We start from the raw sequence: 23,447 nt of genomic DNA, 5'->3' as shown, positions 1-23,447 counted from the left end.
GGAGGTCAGGTCACACCGTGACCGTCACAGAGATCATTCTGCCCGATTAGCAATAGGGATTCGGGAAGCACTACTGTGGATATGGCACCGCCCCTGTTTGTCATCACATCACAATACTGAGATCCGCCTCCAACATGGCGGCCTGTACGGCTCCGAAGTTGCGACATGGTGATGTACGACATGCCGCGCTAACTTGTGTGCGCATGCGCAGTGTCTGTAGTGAGGCTGTCTCCTGATGGTGGGAGCGGGGTTTTCCTGCAGTTTGTAATTCAGCAAAACTGTGCAGGACTCGTCACCAGCAGTATGGCGTTCAACTTCGGATCTGCTACAGGGGCCAGCACTAACCCAGGTAGGAAGATAGTGAGAGATGGGGACACAAAGCTCGGGGGGTGTTGTATAGAAGCAGCACGCTGTCACACATCATGCTTGTCAAACCTTATGTTACTGCTGTCTCTCAACACGATTACAGCAATTGAAATACAGTTTGATTATGAAGTCAGTGTAGCCCGTTTTGGGTAACAGGCCCGCCACCCGTCCGCCAGCGCTGCGCGACCGCTAATTCGCTGCCTGGCTGTCAGTCAAAGGCACAGCCAGCCAGCTTACGCGGCGTAAGTTACGCCAGCTTAAGTACCGCCCCCGAGCCCGTGCTTCCCGACGTTGCTACGTGTAATGCTTGTGCATTTACTGGTGAAAAGCGGTCTCTTATTATGTGCATTTACTGGTGAAAAGTGGTCTCTTATGTGCATGTACTGGTGAGGACAGTTAGTGACATGGCTATGTACTCTGTAATGTGCTGCAGAAGATGTCAGTGCGATATAAATACTGTAAAAAACATTTTTTAAAAAGCCCATTGCTTAGCCCCACTCTACATAAAAGTGCGCTTCTGACTCCGCCCCTAACTCCACCCCCTGTCCGGTTTTCTCCATCAGCCGACCTGGCAGCCCTAATCGAACATGTCGGAAATAATTAATCGATCCCGCAGATCGAACGGGAAATCGCATCGTGTGTACCCAGCATAAATATATAATGTATGACCAGTTCTGATATAGTAAACTTCTGATATCTCACTAATATTATAAATGCGAAAGTTTGGATGTTTGTTACTCAATCACGCAACAATGGCTGAATGGATTTGAATGAAATTTGGCACACACATAGTACATTACCTGGAATAACATGTAGGATACTTTTTATCCCCATAACCAAAAAGTGGGTGGAGGCAAATACAAATTTCACTGGGAAAATGTAGACTGCAGCCATTCTTACACTGTTAATGGCAGGGTTCTCAAAGGTAGTAGGGTTTTGCATAGTTGGTCACTGGGTGACTGGGATTAATATTCAGAAAAGTGGGTGTAGTCTACAAAAGCCAATCAAAATTCACCTATTGATTTTCAAGGGAAATATGCTGCCATTCTTGCACTGTTAATAGCACAAGCCTCAAAACTAGTACAGGTGGTCATTGGGTGACTGGGGTTGAAATTCAGAAAAGGGGGTGGAGCCACAAACAGCCAATCAAATTTGTTTCATTTCAGTGCAAATTATTGATGCCAAAGACCGCAAAGCTAACAAACTAGGTCATTGAGTAATTGTGTGTTAGGGTTACAAAAAGTGGGCGCAGCCAACACCAGCCAAATACATACCTGGGCAAGGCCAGGCCATCAGCTAGTAGTAAACTACTTTTCCTAGTCCCTTGGAGTTTACTATAAAGGGATTCTATTGTATCAAATGCTTTCAATCAAATGGAAGGCTGACTAGGGATTTAACCTATTGGGGAGTATACCCGACAATGTGTCGAACAAGAAAAATGAGCTGAAAGCGGTATGCCTGACCCAGTGTCGGGCATGCTGCCCACAAGGTTTTTAAGTGCAGCATTTCCCCCTTTTAATAGGTCAGCCAGCTATAGGTGCACCAGTATAGGTTAGCCAGCTATAGGTGCCCCTCCCCCCCCCCACACACACACACACAGTGATCCCTGACGCTGTGTCACTTACTTACCTGCCTCACTCCAGCGCCAATTGCACCACATCCACCATCCCTTCTCCCTCACTTCCTGCACCGATCCGCGATGCTGTGTGAAGCAAGTGGTAGTTACCATGCCTCTCTCTAGCACCGATCACATCACCTCCACCGCATACATTAAAAAGTGGGGTGCAAGAACAATTACCCATAACCATAGTCATGCTGCTCCTTGTCTTAGCCCGCTTCCCAGATGTTCACCAGAAGGGAGCATTTTTGAACTGCGCATGGGCAAGTTCCGAGCTTTATTTGTACTATCCAACTGAAAGAGCCAGTCCAATATTAAAGAAACTTGGAATGGGAGGGATCCAAAAGACAATGAGCAGTTGGAGGATGCTTTGCAGCAGGTAATCGAGCCCACCATGGGCTTCACATCCCCCGCTTCTGGAATACTTTAAATGTCTTTCAGTTGTGTCCAGATTCATCATAAGCAGTGTCATTTTCAGTCTAAAATCTGCTAAATGCAGTAGAATGTTATTTCCAAGTACTGCCTGTGTTGGAATGCATGAACTTTCACCATTTGTGCTCATGTACTGTAAAAAATCGAGAGTATTCAAAATGTTATTTCAAGACAGTAGAGTGAAGAGCATTGCTTTACAGAAATGTTTACTATGGCAATGCTTTATGAGTGTACTTACAGTGACAAGCCCTTATAAATAACTGCCTTCTAATCAGCCATGACTTAATAAGATAAGAATTTCTGTTGCGTAGGATCTAAAGTGATAAGATTACATTTCAGTGCAAAACCTAATTACATCATTATTGTTCCCAATTGTTAGTATGTTTTCTTTGTCAATCAAATTAAGATTTGAAAGATCTATTGACCACAATTCATTAAGCTTGTCTCCTGTCTTTAATAATAATTCTGAGCTGTTTTTACTGTTATCACTATGGTAATAAATCATTTAGTATTTGCTAAGCAATTTACCTCAGGCAGTCCTTAAAATAAGGATTCTGTCCTTAAGTTAAGGTTTCAATCCTTATGATAACGACAGAATTCTAAACTTAAACTCATGGGGCCATATGCAATTCATTTTTTCACCTGAGTTTTCTCCAAGGTGATATTTTTACAACTTAAAATAAAATGCCTTTTAAGCCACCAGCAAGCAAACAAATACTCAAAATAATGTTTACAGTAAATTTTGACCTACTTTTTGGTACTTTTTCCATTGCAAAGTGCTAAAAAGTTATTTTAAATTGAAGATAAAAAATTATCTCCTAGAAGAAAAGGAGGAATGCAAGTGATCACAACTGTAAAGTGTGTGAGGAATTATCACCTGGTCTGACCTGTCGTTAAGTGGAGTGTTACTAGAGACTGCAATGTAAAGTAAAGGATTCTGAGTTGTCTGATTTTTTAAGTAGGTTATGTAGAAAGGGACTCTGTACAGAGAGAAATACACAGCAGGCACACAGAAAGGGAGGAAGAGAGAGACATCAAGCTTATGTATACACATACACACAGCCACAAAAGCACAAACAGACACATGATCTCTCTCTCTCTCCTTTCCTGGCTGCCAAACACAGCCTGGTGGCTATGTGTAATCATGCTGACAGAAGAGGCAGCAGGAGGGCAGTACACATGGTTGACCTAAGTCAGCTGAGGCAGCTGATAATGACTGCCTCAGTCGACAATCAGGCCTGAATACGGCACCCGACGACCAACTCACAATCGATCTGCCAGACAGTTCTACTCAACCCCAGCAACGCCAATCCCATTTGTGCCGCTCAACCGCCCCTCCGTGTCCCCCCCCCCCCCCATAGCAACACAGCGCGTCGTGAGCTACACAGCTGATACGCTTGCGTGCAGCCCGGGCCGGCGATGTTGTCCAAGGGGATCAACTCCTAATCCCTGATCGGACATCAGTTGGCAATGTGTACAAGCCTTAAGAATAACCATACTACATGTTAATTTATTTATGCATTTATATAGCTCCGACATATTACGCAGCATTGTACAGAGTATATTGTCTTGTTACTAATTGTCCCTCAGGGGGGCTCACAATCTAGTCCCTACCATAGTCATAAGTCTATGTATGTATTGTGTAGTGCATGGATCATAGTCTAGGGCCAATTTAGGGGGAAGCCAATTAACCACCCTGGTGGTATTGACGAGCTCAGCTCGTCCAGGAAAAACTTGCTGAAAGCGGTATTGACGAGCTGAGCTCGTCAATACTGCCAGGGAGATTTCTTGTTTCTCTGCCCCGCCGGCTGCACTTTTCCCTCATCAGAGGGATTCCCCAGGATGGCTGGATGCCTGTCAGCACGCTGTGGGTAGCGATCTGTGCTACCCACAGCGTGCAGAACTAGCATCCAGCCACCCTGGGGAATCCCTGTGCAGCCATCGGAGCAGAGAATGTGCTCAGCAGCGTGCGGGATTCCCCTTCTGTGCTGCGGGTGGCTGGTGCGGGGATCCCCTCTGTGGGGGGGGGGGGGTGTCCCCTGCTGTGCTGCGGGTGGCTGGTGCGGGGATCCCCTCTGTGGGGGGGGGTTGTCCCCTGCTGTGCTGCGGGTGGCTGGTGCGGGGATCCCCTCTGTGCGGCGGGGGGGGGGGGTGTCCCCTTCTGTGCTGGCTGGTAGTGGCCGGTACCGGCGGGGATCCTCTCTGTGGGGAGGGGGGGGCATCCCCGTACTGTGCGTGCGGGTTACCCTGTAGTGTGTGTGGGGGGGGCGGGTATCCCCCCTATGGGGCTGGTCTTGGCCGGTCGGGGACACCCCCTTCTGTGCGGGGGGGGGGAGGTGGGTGTCCCCTTCTATGAGAGCTGTGGGTGGCCTCTCCCTCCTCCCTCTCTGTCCCCCGTGCCCACCTCACCCCCGATCCTGTGTCTCCCCCCCCCCCGATCCCGTGTCTCCCCCCTGTCAGTCAGAAGCCCTGCTTTACTCACCTGAGGGCTTTCTCCTGCGCTGGCCGAGATGGACACCCTCCATCTCCATCGCTGAAGTCCCGGTCTCTGTAATTACAGTACGCGGCTTGGTGACGTCACCAAGCCGCGTACAGTAATTACAGAGAACACGAGACTTCGCGATGGAGGAGGAAGTGCGCCGCTTCCGCCGCAGGAGCAAGCCCTCAGGTGAGTAGTAGATCAGGGCTTCTGACAGGGGGGAGACACGGGACTGGGGGGGGGGGCACGGGGGATCGGAAGGGATGGGGGGAAGAGGAGGGAGAGGCCACCCACAGCCCTCATAGATGGGGACACTCACCTCCCCCCACCACAGAAGGGGGTGTCCCTGACCGACCATGACTAGCCCCCATAGAAGGGGATACCCCCCCCACACACACACAGAAGGGCCACCCAGCCACTTGCACGCACAGTATGGGGATTTCCCCCCCCCCCCACCGGCCACTACCAGCCAGCACAGAAGGGGAGCCTCCCCACAGAAGGGACACCCGGCCAGAGTCAGGGGGCATCGGGGACAATGGGGGGGGGGGGGGGGGGCAGAGGCACTCGCAAACCTGGCTCCCTATACATATGACTCCCTACACCTGGCTGCACATCTGTCTCCTATACACCTGGCTGCACATCTGTCTCCTATACACCTGGCTGCACATCTGTCTTCTATACACCTGGCAAACATCTTGCTCCCTATATACTGTACCTGGCAAAACATCTGGCTAAACTATTCCTGGCTAACTACACCTTGCTGCACATCTGGCTAACTATACCTGGCTATACATCTGGCTAACTACACCTGGCTGCACATCTGGCTAACTACACCTGGCTATACATCTGGCTAACTATACCTGGCTATACATCTGGCTAACTACACCTGGCTGCACATCTGGTTAACTACACCTGGCTATACATCTGGCTAACTATACCTGGCTATACATCTGGGTCTTATACTCACCATTGGCATGCTGATCCCTCGTCGCGTACCTCTGATAGCTTCCCCAGTGCCTTCTTCCATGTCCCTTGGCGGATTTTGCTTCTCCCATGGAGATCACATGTCCCCAGTCGATCGGCGTTGATGGAACCAGTGTCACACAGCATCATCAAAATCTCGCAGCAAACACATTTTTTTTTAAATTTAATTCAATACAATAACCTGTATTGAATTCAATATAAAAAAAAAAGATTGCAAAAAAAAAAAAATTGGTTGAAAATTATGGGAAATTAATTGAACCACTTTTTGCACAGAAATCCTGGGGAAATAGAATGCCAGGGTGGCTACCTTATCTGTATGGTTTTGGGATGTGGGAAGAAAGCCACGCAGACACAGGAAAAACATACAAACTCCTTGCAGATGTTGACCTGGCTGGGATTCGAACCTGGGACCCAGCGCTGCAAGGCGAGAGTTCTAACCACTACGCCACTGCCCATAAGTAGAGCTTCTTTATTGAATTAACACTAAAAATACAGATCGATGTGTGGTGATTAGTTTTCACTTGCCTTATTATCACCAGCATGATCTTAGTAAATTGCGGCCAATGCATGTTGCGGGCAGGAATAGTTTTGCACTACTTCATGTCTGTGAAATATGAGCTGGGATCATTTGCTTACTTACATTTAGGTGTAGGAGGTAAATGATTCTCTAGGCTGTGGAGTCTTCGCAAGACATCACATAATACTGATTTCAGTAGCATAACCTCTTCCTCTTGCACCTGTAGACGTCTCTCCCATTCTGCTGACAACATTAAAAAAAACAAAAAACATAAACTTACTTTTTAGCAAGGCTTTTCACAATTATTGCAAAAAACAGTTCATTTAGTTAACTTTTTTTTTAAAGTTTTCATTATAGTTGCTGTTTTCCTTTCATACAGTTTTACATTTTCATAAAGAGGTTGCCTGCTCCATGTCTTGTGTAGGTTGAGAAAATAAAACATTAACTGTCATCTCAGTACTGAGTGACAATCACATGTGTATGTTTCCCTTTAACTCTGCTATCCAAACTTACACGCCCTTCTCCGCTATGTCTGCATACCTACACACCCGAGCTCAGTATATTCCAGTGCATCAGGTCTTTGTTTACAGAACTGGTGAAGATATGTATCTGTACAATTCTTATACTATTCTTTTTATTTTCTTTTTTTCCCCCGCTGAACAAGTAAGCAAATCATTGTGCCCCCTGGTCGTGAAGCGTTGTGCAGGGTGGCGTAAATAAACATACCAGTGGTTGTGTAGGAGTTAAGGTGTTATGCTGGGAATACACAATGATTTTTTCTGATCTATTTTCATTTACTTCTATGAGAAAATCGATCAGACTATTGAAATCAGATCGGACCTGTTGGAAATTATCTATTGAGCCATCTATCTGCCAAAAATAAAATTCATGGGGTTTTCCCAGCATTATAACGTTGACAGCGATAAGGCAGTAACAGGCACAGTGTGGGCTAGCACATAAACAGAGGCCCAGGCTCTTTGCATGAGCATTATCTCGGTGATTGCACTGTGCGTTATGTCTGTTAAGTGCAGCCTTATATGCCAACATGTTGAGCGCTCCTGGCCAGGATTCATTGTTTTTAATGTCTGTGTTGATTTTAATAGCATATCAAAGGGAGTGAAGCGTGTGTGTTTTTTTTTTTTGCTGTTAAGATTCATTTAAGGAATTTTGTATGCACAAGAGATTATCTCATAATTTTTCATGGTAACAGGCATTAACCACTTGAGGACCGTGGGCTTTACCCCCCTTAAGGACCGGCCACTTTTTTTCCATTCAGACCACTGTAGCTTTCACGGTTTATTGCTCGCTCATACAACCTACCACCTAAATGAATTTTGGCTCCTTTTCTTGTCACTAATAAAGCTTTCTTTTGGTGCTATTTGATTGCTCCTGCGATTTTTACTTTTTATTATATTCATCAAAAAAGACATGAATTTTGTCAAAAAAATGTTTTTTTTTAACTTTCTGTGCTGACATTTTTCAAATAAAGTAAAATTTCTGTATACATGCAGCGCGAAAAATGTGGACAAACATGTTTTTGATTAAAAAAAACCCATTCAGTGTATATTTATTGGTTTGGGTAAAAGTTATAGCGTTTGCAAACTATGGTGCAAAAAGTGAATTTTCCTATTTTCAAGCATCTATGACTTTTCTGACCACCTGACATGTTTCATGAGGGGCTAGAATTCCAGGATAGTATAAATACCCCCCAAATGACCCCATTTTGGAAAGAAGACATCCCAAAGTATTCACTGAGAGGCATAGTGAGTTCATAGAAGATATTAATTTTTGTCACAAGTAAGCGGAAAATGACACTTTGTGACAAAAAAAAAAAAAAAAGTTTCCATTTCTTCTAACTTGCGACAAAAAAAAATGAAATCTGCCACGGACTCACCATGCCCCTCTCTGAATACCTTGAAGTGTCTACTTTCCAAAATGGGGTCATTTGTGGGGTGTGTTTACTGTCCTCGCATTTTGGGGGGTGCTAATTTGTAAGCACCCCTGTAAAGCCTAAAGGTGCTCATTGGACTTTGGGCCCTTTAGCGCAGTTAGGCTGCAAAAAAGTGCCACACATGTGGTATTGCCGTACTCAGGAGAAGTAGTATAATGTGTTTTGGGGAGTATTTTTACACATACCGATGCTGGGTGGGTGAAATATCTCTGTAAATAACAATTTTTTTTACACACAATTGTCCATTTACAGAGATCTTTCTCCCACTCAGCATGGGTATGTGTAAAAATACACCCCAAAACACATTATACTACTTCTCCTGAGTACGGCGATACCACATGTGTGGCACTTTTTTGCACCCTAACTGCGCTAAGGGGCCCAAAGTCCAATGAGTACCTTTAGGATTTCACAGGTCATTTTGAGAAATTTCGTTTCAAGACTACTCCTAACGGTTTAGGGCCCCTAAAATGCCAGGACAGTATAGGAACCCCACAAATGACCCCATTTTAGAAAGAAGACACCCCAAGGTATTCCGTTAGTAGTACGGTGAATTCATAGAAGATTTTATTTTTTGTCACAAGTTAGCGGAAAATGACACTTTGTGAAAAAAAAACAATAAAAATCAATTTCCGCTAACTTGTGACAAAAAATAAAATCTTCTATGAACTCACCGTACTACTAACAGAATACCTTGGGGTGTCTTCTTTCTAAAATGGAGTCATTTGTGGGGTTCCTATACTGTCCTGGCATTTTAGGGGCCCTAAACCGTGAGGAGTAGTCTTGAAACAAAATTTCTCAAAATGACCTGTGAAATCCTAAAGGTACTCATTGGACTTTGGGCCCCTTAGCGCAGTTAGGGTGCAAAAAAGTGCCACACATGTGGTATCGCCGTACTCGGGAGAAGTAGTACAATTTGTTTTGGGGTGTATTTTTACACATACCCATGCTGGGTGGGAGAAATAACTCTGTAAATGGACAATTGTGTGTAAAAAAATCAAAAGATTGTCATTTACAGAGGTATTTCTCCCACCCAGCATGGGTATGTGTAAAAATACACCCCAAAGTCCAATGAGTACCTTTAGGATTTCACAGGTCATTTTTGTTTCAAGACTACTCCTCACGGTTTAGGGCCCCTAAAATGTCAGGGCAGTATAGGAACCCCACTAATGACCCAATTTTAGTATGTATGGTGAGTTCATAGTTTTTATTTTTTTCTCACAAGTTAGCGGAAATTGATTTTAATTGTTTTTTTTCACAAAGTGTCATTTTCCGCTAACTTGTGACAAAAAATAAAATCTTCTATGAACTCACCATACTCCTAACGGAATACCTTTGGGTGTCTTCTTTCTAGAATGGGGTCATTTGTGGGGTTCCTATACTGCCCTGGCATTTTAGGGGCCCTAAACCGTGAGGAGTAGTCTTGAAACCAACAATGTCGCAAAATGACCTGTGAAATCCTAAAGGTACTCATTGGACTTTGGGCCCCTTAGCGTACTTAGGGTGTAAAAAAGTGCCACATATGTGGTACCGCCGTACTCAGGAGAAGTAGTATAATGTGTTTTGGGGTGTATTTTTACACATACCCATGCTGGGTGGGAGAAATATCTCTGTAAATGACAATTGTTTGATTTTTTTACACACAATTGTCCATTTACAGAGATTTCTCCCACCCAGCATGGGTATGTGTAAAAATACACCCCAAAACACATTATACTACTTCTCCTGAGTACGGCGATACCACATGTGTGACACTTTTTTGCAGCCTAGGTGCGCTAAGGGGCCCAACGTCCTAATCACAGGTCATTTTGAGGCATTTGTTTTCTAGACTACTCCTCAAGGTTTAGGGCCCCTAAAATGCCAGGGCAGTATAGGAACCCCACAAGTGACCCCATTTTAGAAAGAAGACACCCCAAGGTATTCCGTTAGGTGTATGGCGAGTTCATAGAAGATTTTATTTTTTGTCACAAGTTAGTGAAAAATGACACTTTGTGAAAAATAAAAAAAATCAATTTCCGCTAACTTTTGACAAAAAATAAAATCTTCTATGAACTCGTCATACACCTAACAGAATACATTGGGGTGTCTTTTTTCTAAAATGGGGTCAGTTTGTGGGGTTCCTATACCGCCCTGGCATTTTACGGGCCCAAAACCGTGAGTAGTCTGGAAACCAAATGTTTCAAAATGACTGTTCAGGGGTATAAGCATCTGAAAATTTTGATGACAGGTGGTCTATGAGGGGGCGAATTTTGTGGAACCGGTCATAAGCAGGGTGGCCTTTTAGATGACAGGTTGTATTGGGCCTGATCTGATGGATAAGAGTGCTAGGGGGTGACAGGAGGTGATTGATGGGTGTCTCAGGGGGTGGTAAGAGGGGAAAATAGATGCAATCAATGCACTGGGGAGGTGATCGGAAGGGGGTCTGAGGGGGATCTGAGGGTTTGGCCGAGTGACCAGGAGCCCACACGGGGCAAATTAGGGCCTGATCTGATGGGTAGGTGTGCTAGGGGGTGACAGGAGGTGATTGATGGGTGTCTCAAGGTGTGATTAGAGGGGGGAATAGATGCAAGCAATGCACTGGCGAGGTGATCAGGGCTGCGGTCTGAGGGCGTTCTGAGGGTATGGGCGGGTGATTGAGTGCCCTAGGGGCAGATAGGGGTCTAATCTGATGGGTAGCAGTGACAGGGGGTGATTGATGGGTAATTAGTGGGTGTTTGGAGGAGAGAACAGATGTAAACACTGCACTTGGGAGGTGATCTGATGTCGGATCTGCGGGCGATCTATTGGTGTGGGTGGGTGATCAGATTGCCCGCAAGGGGCAGGTTAGGGGTTGATTGATGGGTGGCAGTGACAGGGGGTGATTGATGGGTGGCAGTGACAGGGGGTGATAAATGGGTGATCAGTGGTTTATTACAGGGAAGGACAGATGTAAATAATGCGCTGGCAAATTGATAAGGGGGGGTCTGAGGTCAATCTGAGCGTGTAGGCGGGTGATTGGGTGCCCGCAAGGGGCAGATTATGGTCTGATCTGATGGGTAACAGTGACAGGTGGTGATAGGGGGTGATTGATGGGTAATTAGTGGGTGTTTAGAGGAGACAATAGATGTAAAAACTGCGCTTGGGTGGTGATCTGATGTCGGATCTGCGGGCGATCTATTGGTGTGGGTGGGTGATCAGATTGCCCGCAAGGGGCAGGTTAGGGGCTGATTGATGGGTGGCAGTGACAGGGGGTGATTGATAGGTGGCAGTGACAGGGGGTGATTGATGGGTGATTGACAGGTGATTGACAGGTGATCAGTGGGTTATTACAGGGAAGCACAGATGTAAATATTGCACTGGCGAATTGATAAGGGGGGGTCTGAGGGCAATCTGAGCGTGTAGGCGGGTGATTGGGTGCCCGCAAGGGGCAGATTAGGGTCTGATCTGATGGGTAACAGTGACAGGTGGTGATAGGGGGTGATTGATGGGTGATTGATGGGTAATTAGTGGGTGTTTAGAGGAGAGAATAGATGTAAACACTGCGCTTGGGTGGTGATCTGATGTCGGATCTGCGGGCGATCTATTGGTGTGGGTGGGTGATCAGATTGCCCGCAAGGGGCAGGTTAGGGGCTGATTGATGGGTGGCAGTGACAGGGGGTGATTGATTTAGTCTAGAGAAAAGACGCCTTAGAGGAGATCTAATTAACATGTATAAATACATCAGAGGGCAATATAATAGCTTGGCGGATGAGCTTTTTGTCCCTAGGCCTTCTCAAAGGACTAGAGGACATGATCTGCGCATGGAGGAAAAACATTTTAGCCATTTATTTAGGAAAGGGTTCTTTACAGTAAGAGTGATTAAGATGTGGAATGCATTGCCACAGGAAGTCGTTATGGCAAACTCTATACCTGCATTTAAAGGGGGCTTAGATGCTTTCCTTGCGTTGAAAGACATCCATGGCTACAATTACTAGGTTATGCCTAATGATGTTGATCCAGGGATTTTATCTGATTGCCATCTGGAGTCAGGAAGGAATTTTTCCCTTTTGGGGCTAATTGGACCATGCCTTGTGGGGGTTTTTTCGCCTTCCTCTGGATCAATAGGGGTATGTGGGGGACTGGCTGGAGTTGTACTTTGTACTGGTTGAACTCGATGGACGTATGTCTTTTTTCAACCAAAATAACTATGTAACTATATGTAACTATGGGTGGCAGTGACAGGGGGTGATTGATGGGTGATTGACAGGTGATCAGTGGGTTATTACAGGGAAGGACAGATGTAAATAATGCCCTGGCGAATTGATAAGGGGGGGTCTAAAGGCAATCTGAGCGTGTAGGCGGGTGATTGGGTGCCCGCAAGGGGCAGATTAGGGTCTGATCTGATAGGTAACAGTGACAGGTGGTGATAGGGAGTGATTGATGGGTAATTAGTGGGTGTTTAGAGGAGAGAATAGATGTAAACACTGCGCTTGGGTGGTGATCTGATGTCGGATCTGCGGGCGATCTATCGGTGTGGGTAGGTGATCAGATTGCCCGCAAGGGGCAGGTTAGGGGCTGATTGATGGGTGGCAGTGACAGGGGGTGATTGATGGGTGATTGACAGGTGATTGACAGGTAATCAGGGGGGATAGATGCATACAGTACACAGGGGTGGGGTCTGGGAGGGGGGGTCAGTGGAGAAACTGCGGTGGGGGGGTTGATTAGAAGGGGGCAGGTTGGTAAAAAAAAAATAGCGTTGACAGATAGTGACAGGGAGTGATTGATGGGTGATTAGGGGGGTGATTGGGTGCAAACAGGGGTCTGGGGGGTGGGCAGGGGGGGGGGGTCTGAGGGGTGCTGTGGGCGATCTGGGGCGGGGGGGGAGAAATCAGTGTGCTTTGGTGCGACATAGGGTGGCTGCAGCCTGCCCTGGTGGTCCCTCGGACACTGGGACCACCAGGGCAGGAGGCAGCCTGTATAATACACTTTGTAAACATTACAAAGTGTATTATACACTTTGTATGCGGCGATCGTCGGGTTAACATCCCGCCGGCGCTTCCGTATGGCCGGTGGGATGTTGCGGCGGGTGAGCGGAGACAGGCGCCGGCGGAGGATCGCGTCACGGATGACGCGATCGCTCCGCCCATGCCCCTACAAGGACCGCCGCCATTTGTCAATACGGCGGTCCTTGCGGGGTCCACTTCCCGGCCGCCAATTGTCAATACGGCGGTCGGGAAGTGGTTAAAATTAGCCAACTTTATGGGGGTGGGGTACCAACGATAGAAAATGTTGTACACTTTCTCTTCAATGCCAATGTTCAATGAGACCTTGGCCATGTTATTAAAGATTTTGTCCCAGTCTAGTTCCCTGTCAGGGTAAATTGGGAGAAGGGATTCCCATTTTTCCATTGGCAGGAGGCAGTGGTTCGTACCATATGATTTTGTAAAGTCTAGAAATCAGGGTTAGGTTTATCGGAGCCAATCTGGAATTCTCTTTCAATAGGGGAAACTTCCCACATAAGAGAGTCTTCATATACTGTAGCTCCGAAGTTGTAGATAGCAAAAAAAGCATTATTGGGAAGATATTAAGTTCATTTGAGGTTCTCCCATGAGGGTATTTTATGGTCCTCAATCAGTTGGCTAAATCTGCAAATCCCAGATTGCATCCAGGAGTCCCATCCTGCTCCTTGAGTGTCAAAGGGAAGTGAGGGATTGTGAAACAAGGGCTCTAATATGGTGTGGGGAAAGCATAATTTGGCCCTTCTATTCCAGCCATGCCAAGCATGCACCGCAGTTATTATTATTGATTTGTAAAGGGCCAACATATTCCGTGGCGATGTACAAAGTAACAAACAAACATGGGGAACATAATAATACAGACAAATGGAATACACCAATATACAAAAATCATAATTAGTGACAGAACACAGAATCGATACAAAATCCAGAATTGGTAATAACGGTGACAAAATTAACATGATAAACAAAATGTATAATGCAGAGAGATGGCTATTTTGTCAGAGATCTTAGTGTGAATCAGCAGTCATAGAAGATTCTTGATGCAAAAAGGAGCACAATCTGAGCCTCTAAGTATACTCCTCTAGGTGGGGAGGTAGTGTTCCCCCAAGCCATATTCTGAGCCAACCTTATAGTAAGAGATCAGACTGGGCAATCCAACACCACCCTGTACAATGGACCTGGCTAAATAGGTAAACTTAATTCTGGGGCATTTTTCTTGCCATATAAACCAGATGATCTGACTCTGTAACTTAGCTTTATCATTAGAGTTAATTGCTATGAGAAGTGCCCTGAAGAAGTAAAGAATGGTCATTTTGACTGAATTAACTCCACCAAATATTAACAATGGGTAGTCATGCCAAGAGGCAAGCGTCTCAGGTGCATGAGAAGTGGAGTATAGTTAACCTTGTAAGGTCATCTTTGTTCGATGGTAGTGTCACACCTAGGCATTTCAGACCGTTCAGCTTCCACTTAAATCCAAAAGCCCTCTGCAGTACTTATTGCAGTGTTGTTGTGAGGCTTATGGGGATCACTTCTGATTTAGAAGAATTTATTTTAAAGCCCAAGACTACACCAAACTCCTGAAGGGTCTTTACTAGGTTGGGAAGGGAGAACTCAGGACTGGAGAGAGAGAACACTGTAACATTGGCAGAGAGGGAGATAGTGAATTTTTCCTCTCCGTCTCGGATACCGTGTATATCAGCGGAGGCCCATACTCTGGCCACCAGGGGTTCCATACACATGGCAAACGACTTCTAGGGTGTGGTTTGGGCTTTTGCCCAAAACAATTGGATCATTTTAAATTCATATTTGATCTTCACCTTTTTTGTAGGAAATAATTCTTACAATCTACAGCAGCCTTTCTCAACCATTTTACCCTGGAGGAACCCTGCAAATAGCTTTTGGATCTCAAGGAACCCCTGCAAACAAGTTTTTGATCTCGAGGAACCCCTGCATTTATTTTGCAGGAGGCATGGTCTTTAAAAGTATGTGTGGCTGTTTATTTCACTACCCCTATTACACTGCCACTCATTATACTGCCTCCTAAGCCCCTAATTTAGTGCTTCTTGTTACAGTACCACCTATTATAGTGAGTTCCATTACACATCCCCATGACGGGGGGAAATGCCAAGGAACCTCTGCAGAGTACTCAAGGAACCCTGGGGTTCCAGGGAACCCTGGTTGAGAAAGCCTGATTTACAGTCAGGAAGACTGGAACAGAACATACCACAAGTGTTTCACCTATACTTACACAGGGCAATTTTGAAACCTTAAAAGATCTTAACTTTTTTTTGAATATAAATGATTCTGAATCTAATGAGGACTTGAGTGGTTTTGCCGTGAGTGCCCCCCAGCACCACCTACCCCAAGGTATATCAGTATAAATCAATGTATTTGTAATCGATCTACCGTTTTCTATGTAATGAAATATGGGCATACGTTGTTTTATCAAGGCAGTGGAAAGGGACATTGCAGGACATTGTATTGAAAATGGTGTGGCAAATTTAACCGATGACGAATGTGCAGCATTCGACTTCCTTTCTAAATGGACTGGCTGGATGATCAAACCCTGCGACAAGGGGGGAATGTCATTGTTATGACTACTACAGATTAAAGGGCCATGTGCATGGATCTCCTGGGCCAGCAGGGGTGCTATGTCAGGCTCTCTGCATCAAGGATTAATCATTGTCAGACTTCCTTGTTTTCCACAATTGATAAGGCATTCGATAAAGGTATTATTGATGATATTGCTCAGTATCTCAAGGTGATGGACCCTGTACCACTGACTTTTTATGCACTTCTCAAAGTGCATAAACATGTGATTAACCACTTGAGGACCGTAGGCTTTACCCCCCTTAAGGACCAGACCCTTTTTTTCCATTCAGACCACTGCAGCTTTCACGGTTTATTGCTCGCTCATACAACCTACCACCTAAATGAATTTTGGCTCCTTTTCTTGTCACTAATAAAGCTTTCTTTTGGTGCTATTTGATTGCTGCTGCGATTTTTACTTTTTATTATATTTATCCAAAAAGACATGAATTTTGTCAAAAAAATGTTTTTTTTTAACTTTCTGTGCTGACATTTTTCAAATAAAGTAAAATTTCTGTATACACGCAGCACGAAAAATTTGGACAAACATGTTTTTGATTAAAAAAAAACCATTCAGCCTATATTTATTGGTTTGGGTAAAAGTTATAGCGTTTACAAACTATGGTGCAAAAAGTGAATTTTCCCATTTTTAAGCATCTGACTTTTCTGACCACCTGTCATGTTTCATGAGGGGCTAGAATTCCAGGATAGTATAAATACCCCCCAAATGAGCCCATTTTGGAAAGAAGACATCCCAAAGTATTCACTGAAAGGCATAGTGAGTTCATAGAAGATATTATTTTTTGTCACAAGTTAGTGGAAAATGACAGTTTGTGACAAGAAAAAAAAAATAAAAAGTTTCCATTTCTGCTAACTTGTGACCAAAAAAAAATGAAATCTGCCACGGACTCACTATGCTCCTCTCTGAATACCTTGAAGTGTCTACTTTCCAAAATGGGGTAATTTGTGGGGTGTGTTTACTGTCCTGGCATTTGGGGGGTGCCTAATTGTAAGCACCCCTGTAAAGCCTAAAGGTGCTCATTGGACTTTGGGCCCCTTAGCGCAGTTAGGCTGCAAAAAAGTGCCACACATGTGGTATTGCCGTACTCAGGAAAAGTAGTATAATGTGTTTTGGGGTGTATTTTTATACATATCAATGCTGGGTGGGAGAAATATCTCTGTAAATGACAATTTTTTGATTTTTTTTTTACACACAATTGTCCATTTACTGTCCACTCAGCATGGGTATGTGTAAAAATACACCCCAAAACACATTATACTACTTCTCCTGAGTACGGCGATACCACATGTGTGGCACTTTTTTGCACCCTAACTGCGTTAAGGGGCCCAAAGTCCAATGAGTACCTTTGGGATTTCACTGGTCATTTTTGTTTCAAGACTACTCCTCACGGTTTAGGACCCCTAAAATGCCAGGGCAGTATAAGAACCCCACTAATGACCCCATTTTAGAAATAAGACACCCCAAGGTATTCCGTTAGGAGTATGGTGAGTTCATAGAAGATTTTATTTTTTGTCACAAGTTAGCGGAAATTGATTTTAATTGTTTTTTTTCACAAAGTGTCATTTTCCGCTAACTTGTGACAAAAAATAAAATCTTCTATGAACTCACCATACTCCTAACGGAATACCTTTGGGTGTCTTCTTTCTAGAATGGGGTCATTTGTGGGGTTCCTATACTGCCCTGGCATTTTAGGGGCCCTAAACCGTGAGGAGTAGTCTTGAAACCAAATGTCGCAAAATGACCTGTGAAATCCTAAAGGTACTCATTGGACTTTGGGCCCCTTAGCGCACTTAGGGTGTAAAAAAATGCCACACATGTGGTACCGCCGTACTCAGGAGAAGTAGTATAATGTGTTTTGGGGTGTATTTTTACACATACCCATGCTGGGTGGGAGAAATATCTCTGTAAATGACAATTGTTTGATTTTTTTTACACACAATTGTCCATTTGCAGAGAGATTTCTCCCACCCAGCATGGGTATGTGTAAAAATACACCCCAAAACACATTATACTACTTCTCCTGAGTACGGCGATACCACATGTGTGACACTTTTTTGCAGCCTAGGTGCGCTAAGGGGCCCAACGTCCTAATCACAGGTCATTTCGAGGCATTTGTTTTCTAGACTACTCCTCACGGTTTAGGGCCCCTAAAATGCCAGGGCAGTATAGAAACCTCACAAATGACCCCATTTTAGAAAGAAGACACCCCAAGGTATTCCGTTAGGTGTATGGCGAGTTCATAGAAGATTGTATTTTTTGTCACAAGTTAGTGAAAAATGACACTTTGTGAAAAAAAAACAATAAAAACAATAATAACTTTTGACAAAAAATAAAATCTTCTATGAACTCGTCATACACATAACAGAATACCTTGGGTGTCTTTTTTCTAAAATGGGGTGACTTGTGGGGTTCCTATACTGCCCTGGCATTTTACGGGCCCAAAACCGTGAGTAGTCTGGAAACCAAATATCTCAAAATGACTGTTCAGGGGTATAAGCATCTGAAAATTTTGATGACAGGTGGTCTATGAGGGGGCAAATTTTGTGGAACCGGTCATAAGCAGGGTGGCCTTTTAGATGACAGGTTGTATTGGGCCTGATCTGATGGATAGGAGTGCTAGGGGGGTGACAGGAGGTGATTAATGGGTGTCTCAGCGGGTGGTTAGAGGGGAAAATAGATGCAATCAATGCACTGGGGAGGTGATCGGAAGGGGGTCTGAGGGGGATCTGAGGGTTTGGCCGAGTGATCAGGAGCCCACACAGGGCAAATTAGGGCCTGATCTGATGGGTAGGTGTGCTAGGGGGTGACAGGAGGTGATTGATGGGTGTCTCAAGGTGTGATTAGAGGGGGGAATAGATGCAAGCAATGCACTGGCGAGGTGATCAGGGCTTGGGTCTGAGGGCGTTCTAAGGGTGTGGGCGGGTGATTGAGTGCCCTAGGGGCAGATAGGGGTCTAATCTTATGGGTAGCAGTGACAGGGGGAGATTGATGGGTAATTAGTGGGTGTTTAGGGTAGAGAAAAAATGTAAACAATGCACTTGGGAGGTGATCTGACGTCGGATCTGCGGGCGATCTATTGGTGTGGGTGGGTGATCAGATTGCCAGCAAGGGGCAGGTTAGGGGCTGATTGATGAGTGGCAGTGACAGGGGGTGATTGATGGGTGGCAGTGACAGGGGGTGATTGATGAGTGATTGACAGGTGATTGACAGGTGATCAGTGGGTTATTACAGGGAAGAACAGATGTAAATAAAGCACTGGCGAATTGATAAGGCGGGGTCTGAGGGCAATCTGAGCGTGTAGGCGGTTGATTGGGTGCCCGTAAGGGGCAGATTAGGGTCTGATCCGATGGGTAACAGTGACAGGTGGTGATAGGGGGTGATTGATGGGTAATTAGAGGGTGTTTAGGGTAGAAAACAGATGTAAACAATGCACTTGGGAGGTGATCTGATGTCGGATCTGCGGGCGATCTATTGGTGTGGGTGGGTGATCAGATTGCCCGCAAGGGGCAGGTTAGGGGCTGATTGATGGGTGGCAGTGACAGGGGGTGATTGATGGGTGATTGACAGGTGATCAGTGGGTTATTACAGGGAAGAACAGATGTAAATAATGCACTGGCGAATTGATAAGGGGGGGTCTGAGGGCAATCTGAGCGTGTAGGTGGGTGATTGGGTGCCCGCAAGTGGCAGATCAGGGTCTGATCTGATGGGTAACAGTGACAGGTCGTGATAGGGGGTGATTGATGGGTGATTGATGGGTAATTAGTGGGTGTTAAAGGTAGAGAACAGATGTAAACAATGCACTTGGGAGGTGATCTGACGTCGGATCTGCGGGCGATCTATTGGTGTAGGTGGGTGATCAGATTGCCCGCAAGGGGCAGGTTAGGGGCTGATTGATGGGTGGCAGTGACAGGGGGTGATTGATGGGTGGCAGTGACAGGGGGTGATTGATGAGTGATTGACAGGTGATTGACAGGTGATCAGTGGGTTATTACAGGGAAGAACAGATGTAAATAATGCACTGGCGAATTGATAAAGGGGGGTCTGAGGGCAATCTGAGCATGTAGGCGGGTGATTGGGTGCCCGCAAGGGGCAGATTAGGGTCTGATCTGATGGGTAACAGTGACAGGTGGTGATAGGGGGTGATTGATGGGTAATTAGTGGGTGTTTAGGGTAGAGAACAGATGTAAACAATGCACTTGGGAGGTGATCTGACGTCGGATCTGCGGGCGATCTATTGGTGTGGGTGGGTGATCAGATTGCCCGCAAGGGGCAGGTTAGGGGCTGATTGATGGGTGGCAGTGACAGGGGGTGATTGATGGGTGGCAGTGACAGGGGGTGATTGATGGGTGATTGACAGGTGATCAGTGGGTTATTACAGGGAAGAACAGATGTAAATAATGCACTGGCGAATTGATAAGGGGGGGTCTGAGGGCAATCTGAGCGTGTAGGTGGGTGATGGGTGCCCGCAAGTGGCAGATTAGGGTCTGATCTGATGGGTAACAGTGACAGGTGGTGATAGGGGGTGATTGATGGGTAATTAGTAGGTGTTTAGGGTAGAGAACAGATGTAAACAATGCACTTGGGAGGTGATCTGACGTCGGATCTGCGGGCGATCTATTGGTGTGGGTGGGTGATCAGATTGCCAGCAAGGGGCAGGTTAGGAGCTGATTGATGGGTGGCAGTGACAGGGGGTGATTGATGGGTGGCAGTGACAGGGGGTGATTGATGAGTGATTGACAGGTGATTGACAGGTGATCAGTGGGTTATTACAGGGAAGAACAGATGTAAATAATGCACTGGTGAATTGATAATAGGGGGTCTGAGGGCAATCTGAGCGTGTAGGCGGGTGATTGGGTGCCCGCAAGGGGCAGATTAGGGTCTGATCTGAAGGGTAACAGTGACAGGTGGTGATAGGGGGTGATTGATGGGTAATTAGTGGGTGTTTAGGGTAGAAAACAGATGTAAACAATGCACTTGGGAGGTGATCTGACGTCGGATCTGCGGGCGATCTATTGGTGTGGGTGGGTGATCAGATTGCCCTAAAGGGGCAGGTTAGGGGCTGATTGATGGGTGGCAGTGACAGGGGGTGATTGATGGGTGGCAGTGACAGGGGGTGATTGATGGGTGATTGACAGGTGATTGACAGGTGATTAGTGGGTTATTACAGGGAAGAACAGATGTAAATAATGCACTGGCGAATTGATAAGGGGGGGTCTGAGGGCAATCTGAGCGTGTAGGTGGGTGATTGGGTGCCCGCAAGTGGCAGATTAGGGTCTGATCTGATGGGTAACAGTGACAGGTGGTGATTGATGGGTGATTGATGGGTAATTAGTGGGTGTTTAGGGTAGAGAACAGATGTAAACAATGCACTTGGGAGGTGATCTGCGGGCGATCTATTGGTGTGGGTGGGTGATCAGATTGCCCGCAAGGGGCAGGTTAGGGGCTGATTGATGGGTGGCAGTGACAGGGGGTGATTGATGGGTGATTGACAGGTGATTGACAGGTGATCAGTGGGTTATTACAGGGGGGATAGAGGCATACAGTACACAGGGGGGTGCGGGTCTGGGGGGGGAGGTCTGGGGAGAATCTGAGGGGTGGGGGGGGGGGGTGATCAGGAGGGAGCAGGGGGCAGTTTAGGGCATAAAAAAAGAATAGCGTTTACAGATAGTGACAGGGAGTGATTGATGGGTGATTAGGGGGGTGATTGAGTGCAAACAGTGTTCTGGGGGGTGGGCAGGGGGGGCTGAAGGCTGGGGTGGGAGATCAGGGGGGCTGTGGGCAAAAAAAAAATGTGTGGTGTATACTTACTACTGCTTCCTCCTCGCTGGTGGTCTCTGGAACAATGAGACCACGAGGCGAGGAGGAAGCGTGTATAAAGCACTTTGTTTACCTAGCAAAGTGCTTTATACACCTAATTTCGCTCAATTGCGAATTTCCTCCGCCCGCCGGCGCTGCTAATTGGCCGGGGACTGGAGTCTAAGTCCCCGGCCATCGATCCCCGGCGGAGGATCACGTCACGGATGACGTGATCGCTCCGCCCATGCCCGTACAAGGACCGCCGCCTCTGTGCATGCGGTGGTCCTTGCGGGATCTACTTTCCGGCCGCCCCTGTGCAGTGGGCGGTCGTTAAGTGGTTAAACCACCGGGACGCCCGATAGTGTCCGGGAGAGGGTCCCTGACTGAAAAGGCCAGTATTTATATTGATAAACATATACAGTCGCATGTACAGGGCCTGCCATCATATAGTTAAAGATACAACACATCTTTTTTAGATGATGTACAGGTATCCTTCTGAGACACTTTTGGTGTCTCTTGACTTCAAGTCCCTGTACTCTAGTATCCTCCATGGCCCTGGGGTCCAGGCCGTGGCCAAATTTCAATTTTGAAAGCTGGGGGTACAGGATACTGCGCACAATTGTTTTACTTTTGCAACTTTTAAGATTTTTTGTTAACTAATAACTTTTTTACTTTCGACGGAAACCGCTACCTCCAAGTGCTGGGTGCGGCGATGGGGATGACTTGTGCCCCATTGTATGCAAACCTGTACCTGGGGGATTGGGAGCGCTATGTTTTTTCGAGCAACGATTTGTCGATGTACCTGTGCCACATCTTGGCATGGCACAGGTATATTGAAGTCATCTTGATTCTCTGGATGGGTACCCCACAACAGATTGAGCACATTGTTAGCCTCTTAAACGTAAGTGAATGCAATCTCAAATTTACTCTAGATTTTCATTCAATTTCTTTTTTGGATATTCGTATTATTAAGACAGACAATGGTCGCCTGAATACCACACTATATAGAAAGGCTATGGCCTCAAATGCATTGTTACACACCGAGAGTTTTCACCCCATACATACTATTCATGGTATACCGAGGGGACAATACCTGCATGTGTGTCGCAATTGTTCAGATGAAGAATCATTTATATGAGACCAGGGATTTGCGTAATAGATTTTGTGCCAGAGGTTATCGAGATGCTGACCTGCGACGAGCTTATAATCGAGCATCGAGGTCTAATACACGCAATCTTTTACATCAGTGCTCGCGAAGTTCACAAACTGAATCTGCGTCTTTGATTTGATTTTGTATGCATTTTTATGTGCAGCATCCTGCACTCAAGAGAATTCTGAGAAGACATTGGTTTTGGATCTACTGCAGAATGATTCAAATGTTGTTCCATATGTATTTCCAGCTCCCAATTTCACTTTTCGGAGAGCAAGAACTTTACGTGATGCACTAGTACGAAGCCATTTTTTCGGGTGTCTGCCCCAAGAGCCACTGTGTTACTACAACAACAACAAATTACATTTGTAAAGCGCCTTTCTCCTGCAGGACTCAAGGCGTGTAAGCATGGCTCAGACCAATAATTGGTTGTTTGGTAAATTGTGGTACAGAGGAAGAATTCTATAAGTTCGGAAATGCCAGGCTAAACAGGTGGCTTTTCAGTCTGGATTTAAATATCTCCAGGGATGAGGCTGTCTTTACTGGGTATGGTAGGGAGTTCCAAAG

General features: G+C 45.9%; 1 protein-coding gene across 2 annotated transcripts in view; it reads right to left on the bottom strand.

Moving 5' to 3' along the window:
- Positions 1-23,447, bottom strand: part of EML3 (EMAP like 3) — a 375,337-nt gene that overhangs the window by 317,055 nt on the left and 34,835 nt on the right. Inside the window, exon 2 of one of the 2 annotated variants that reach the window (XM_068260560.1) lies at positions 6,520-6,639. In XM_068260560.1, the coding sequence (XP_068116661.1) occupies positions 6,520-6,639 (120 nt within the window). The remainder of the gene's footprint in view (positions 1-6,519; positions 6,640-23,447) is intronic. The other variant, XM_068260561.1, reaches the window with a different exon arrangement.

The sequence above is a fragment of the Hyperolius riggenbachi genome, chromosome 11 (assembly GCF_040937935.1).
Source record: "Hyperolius riggenbachi isolate aHypRig1 chromosome 11, aHypRig1.pri, whole genome shotgun sequence".
In the NCBI taxonomy this organism is placed as follows: domain Eukaryota; kingdom Metazoa; phylum Chordata; class Amphibia; order Anura; family Hyperoliidae; genus Hyperolius; species Hyperolius riggenbachi.
This window is presented reverse-complemented; position numbering and strand designations above follow the sequence as displayed.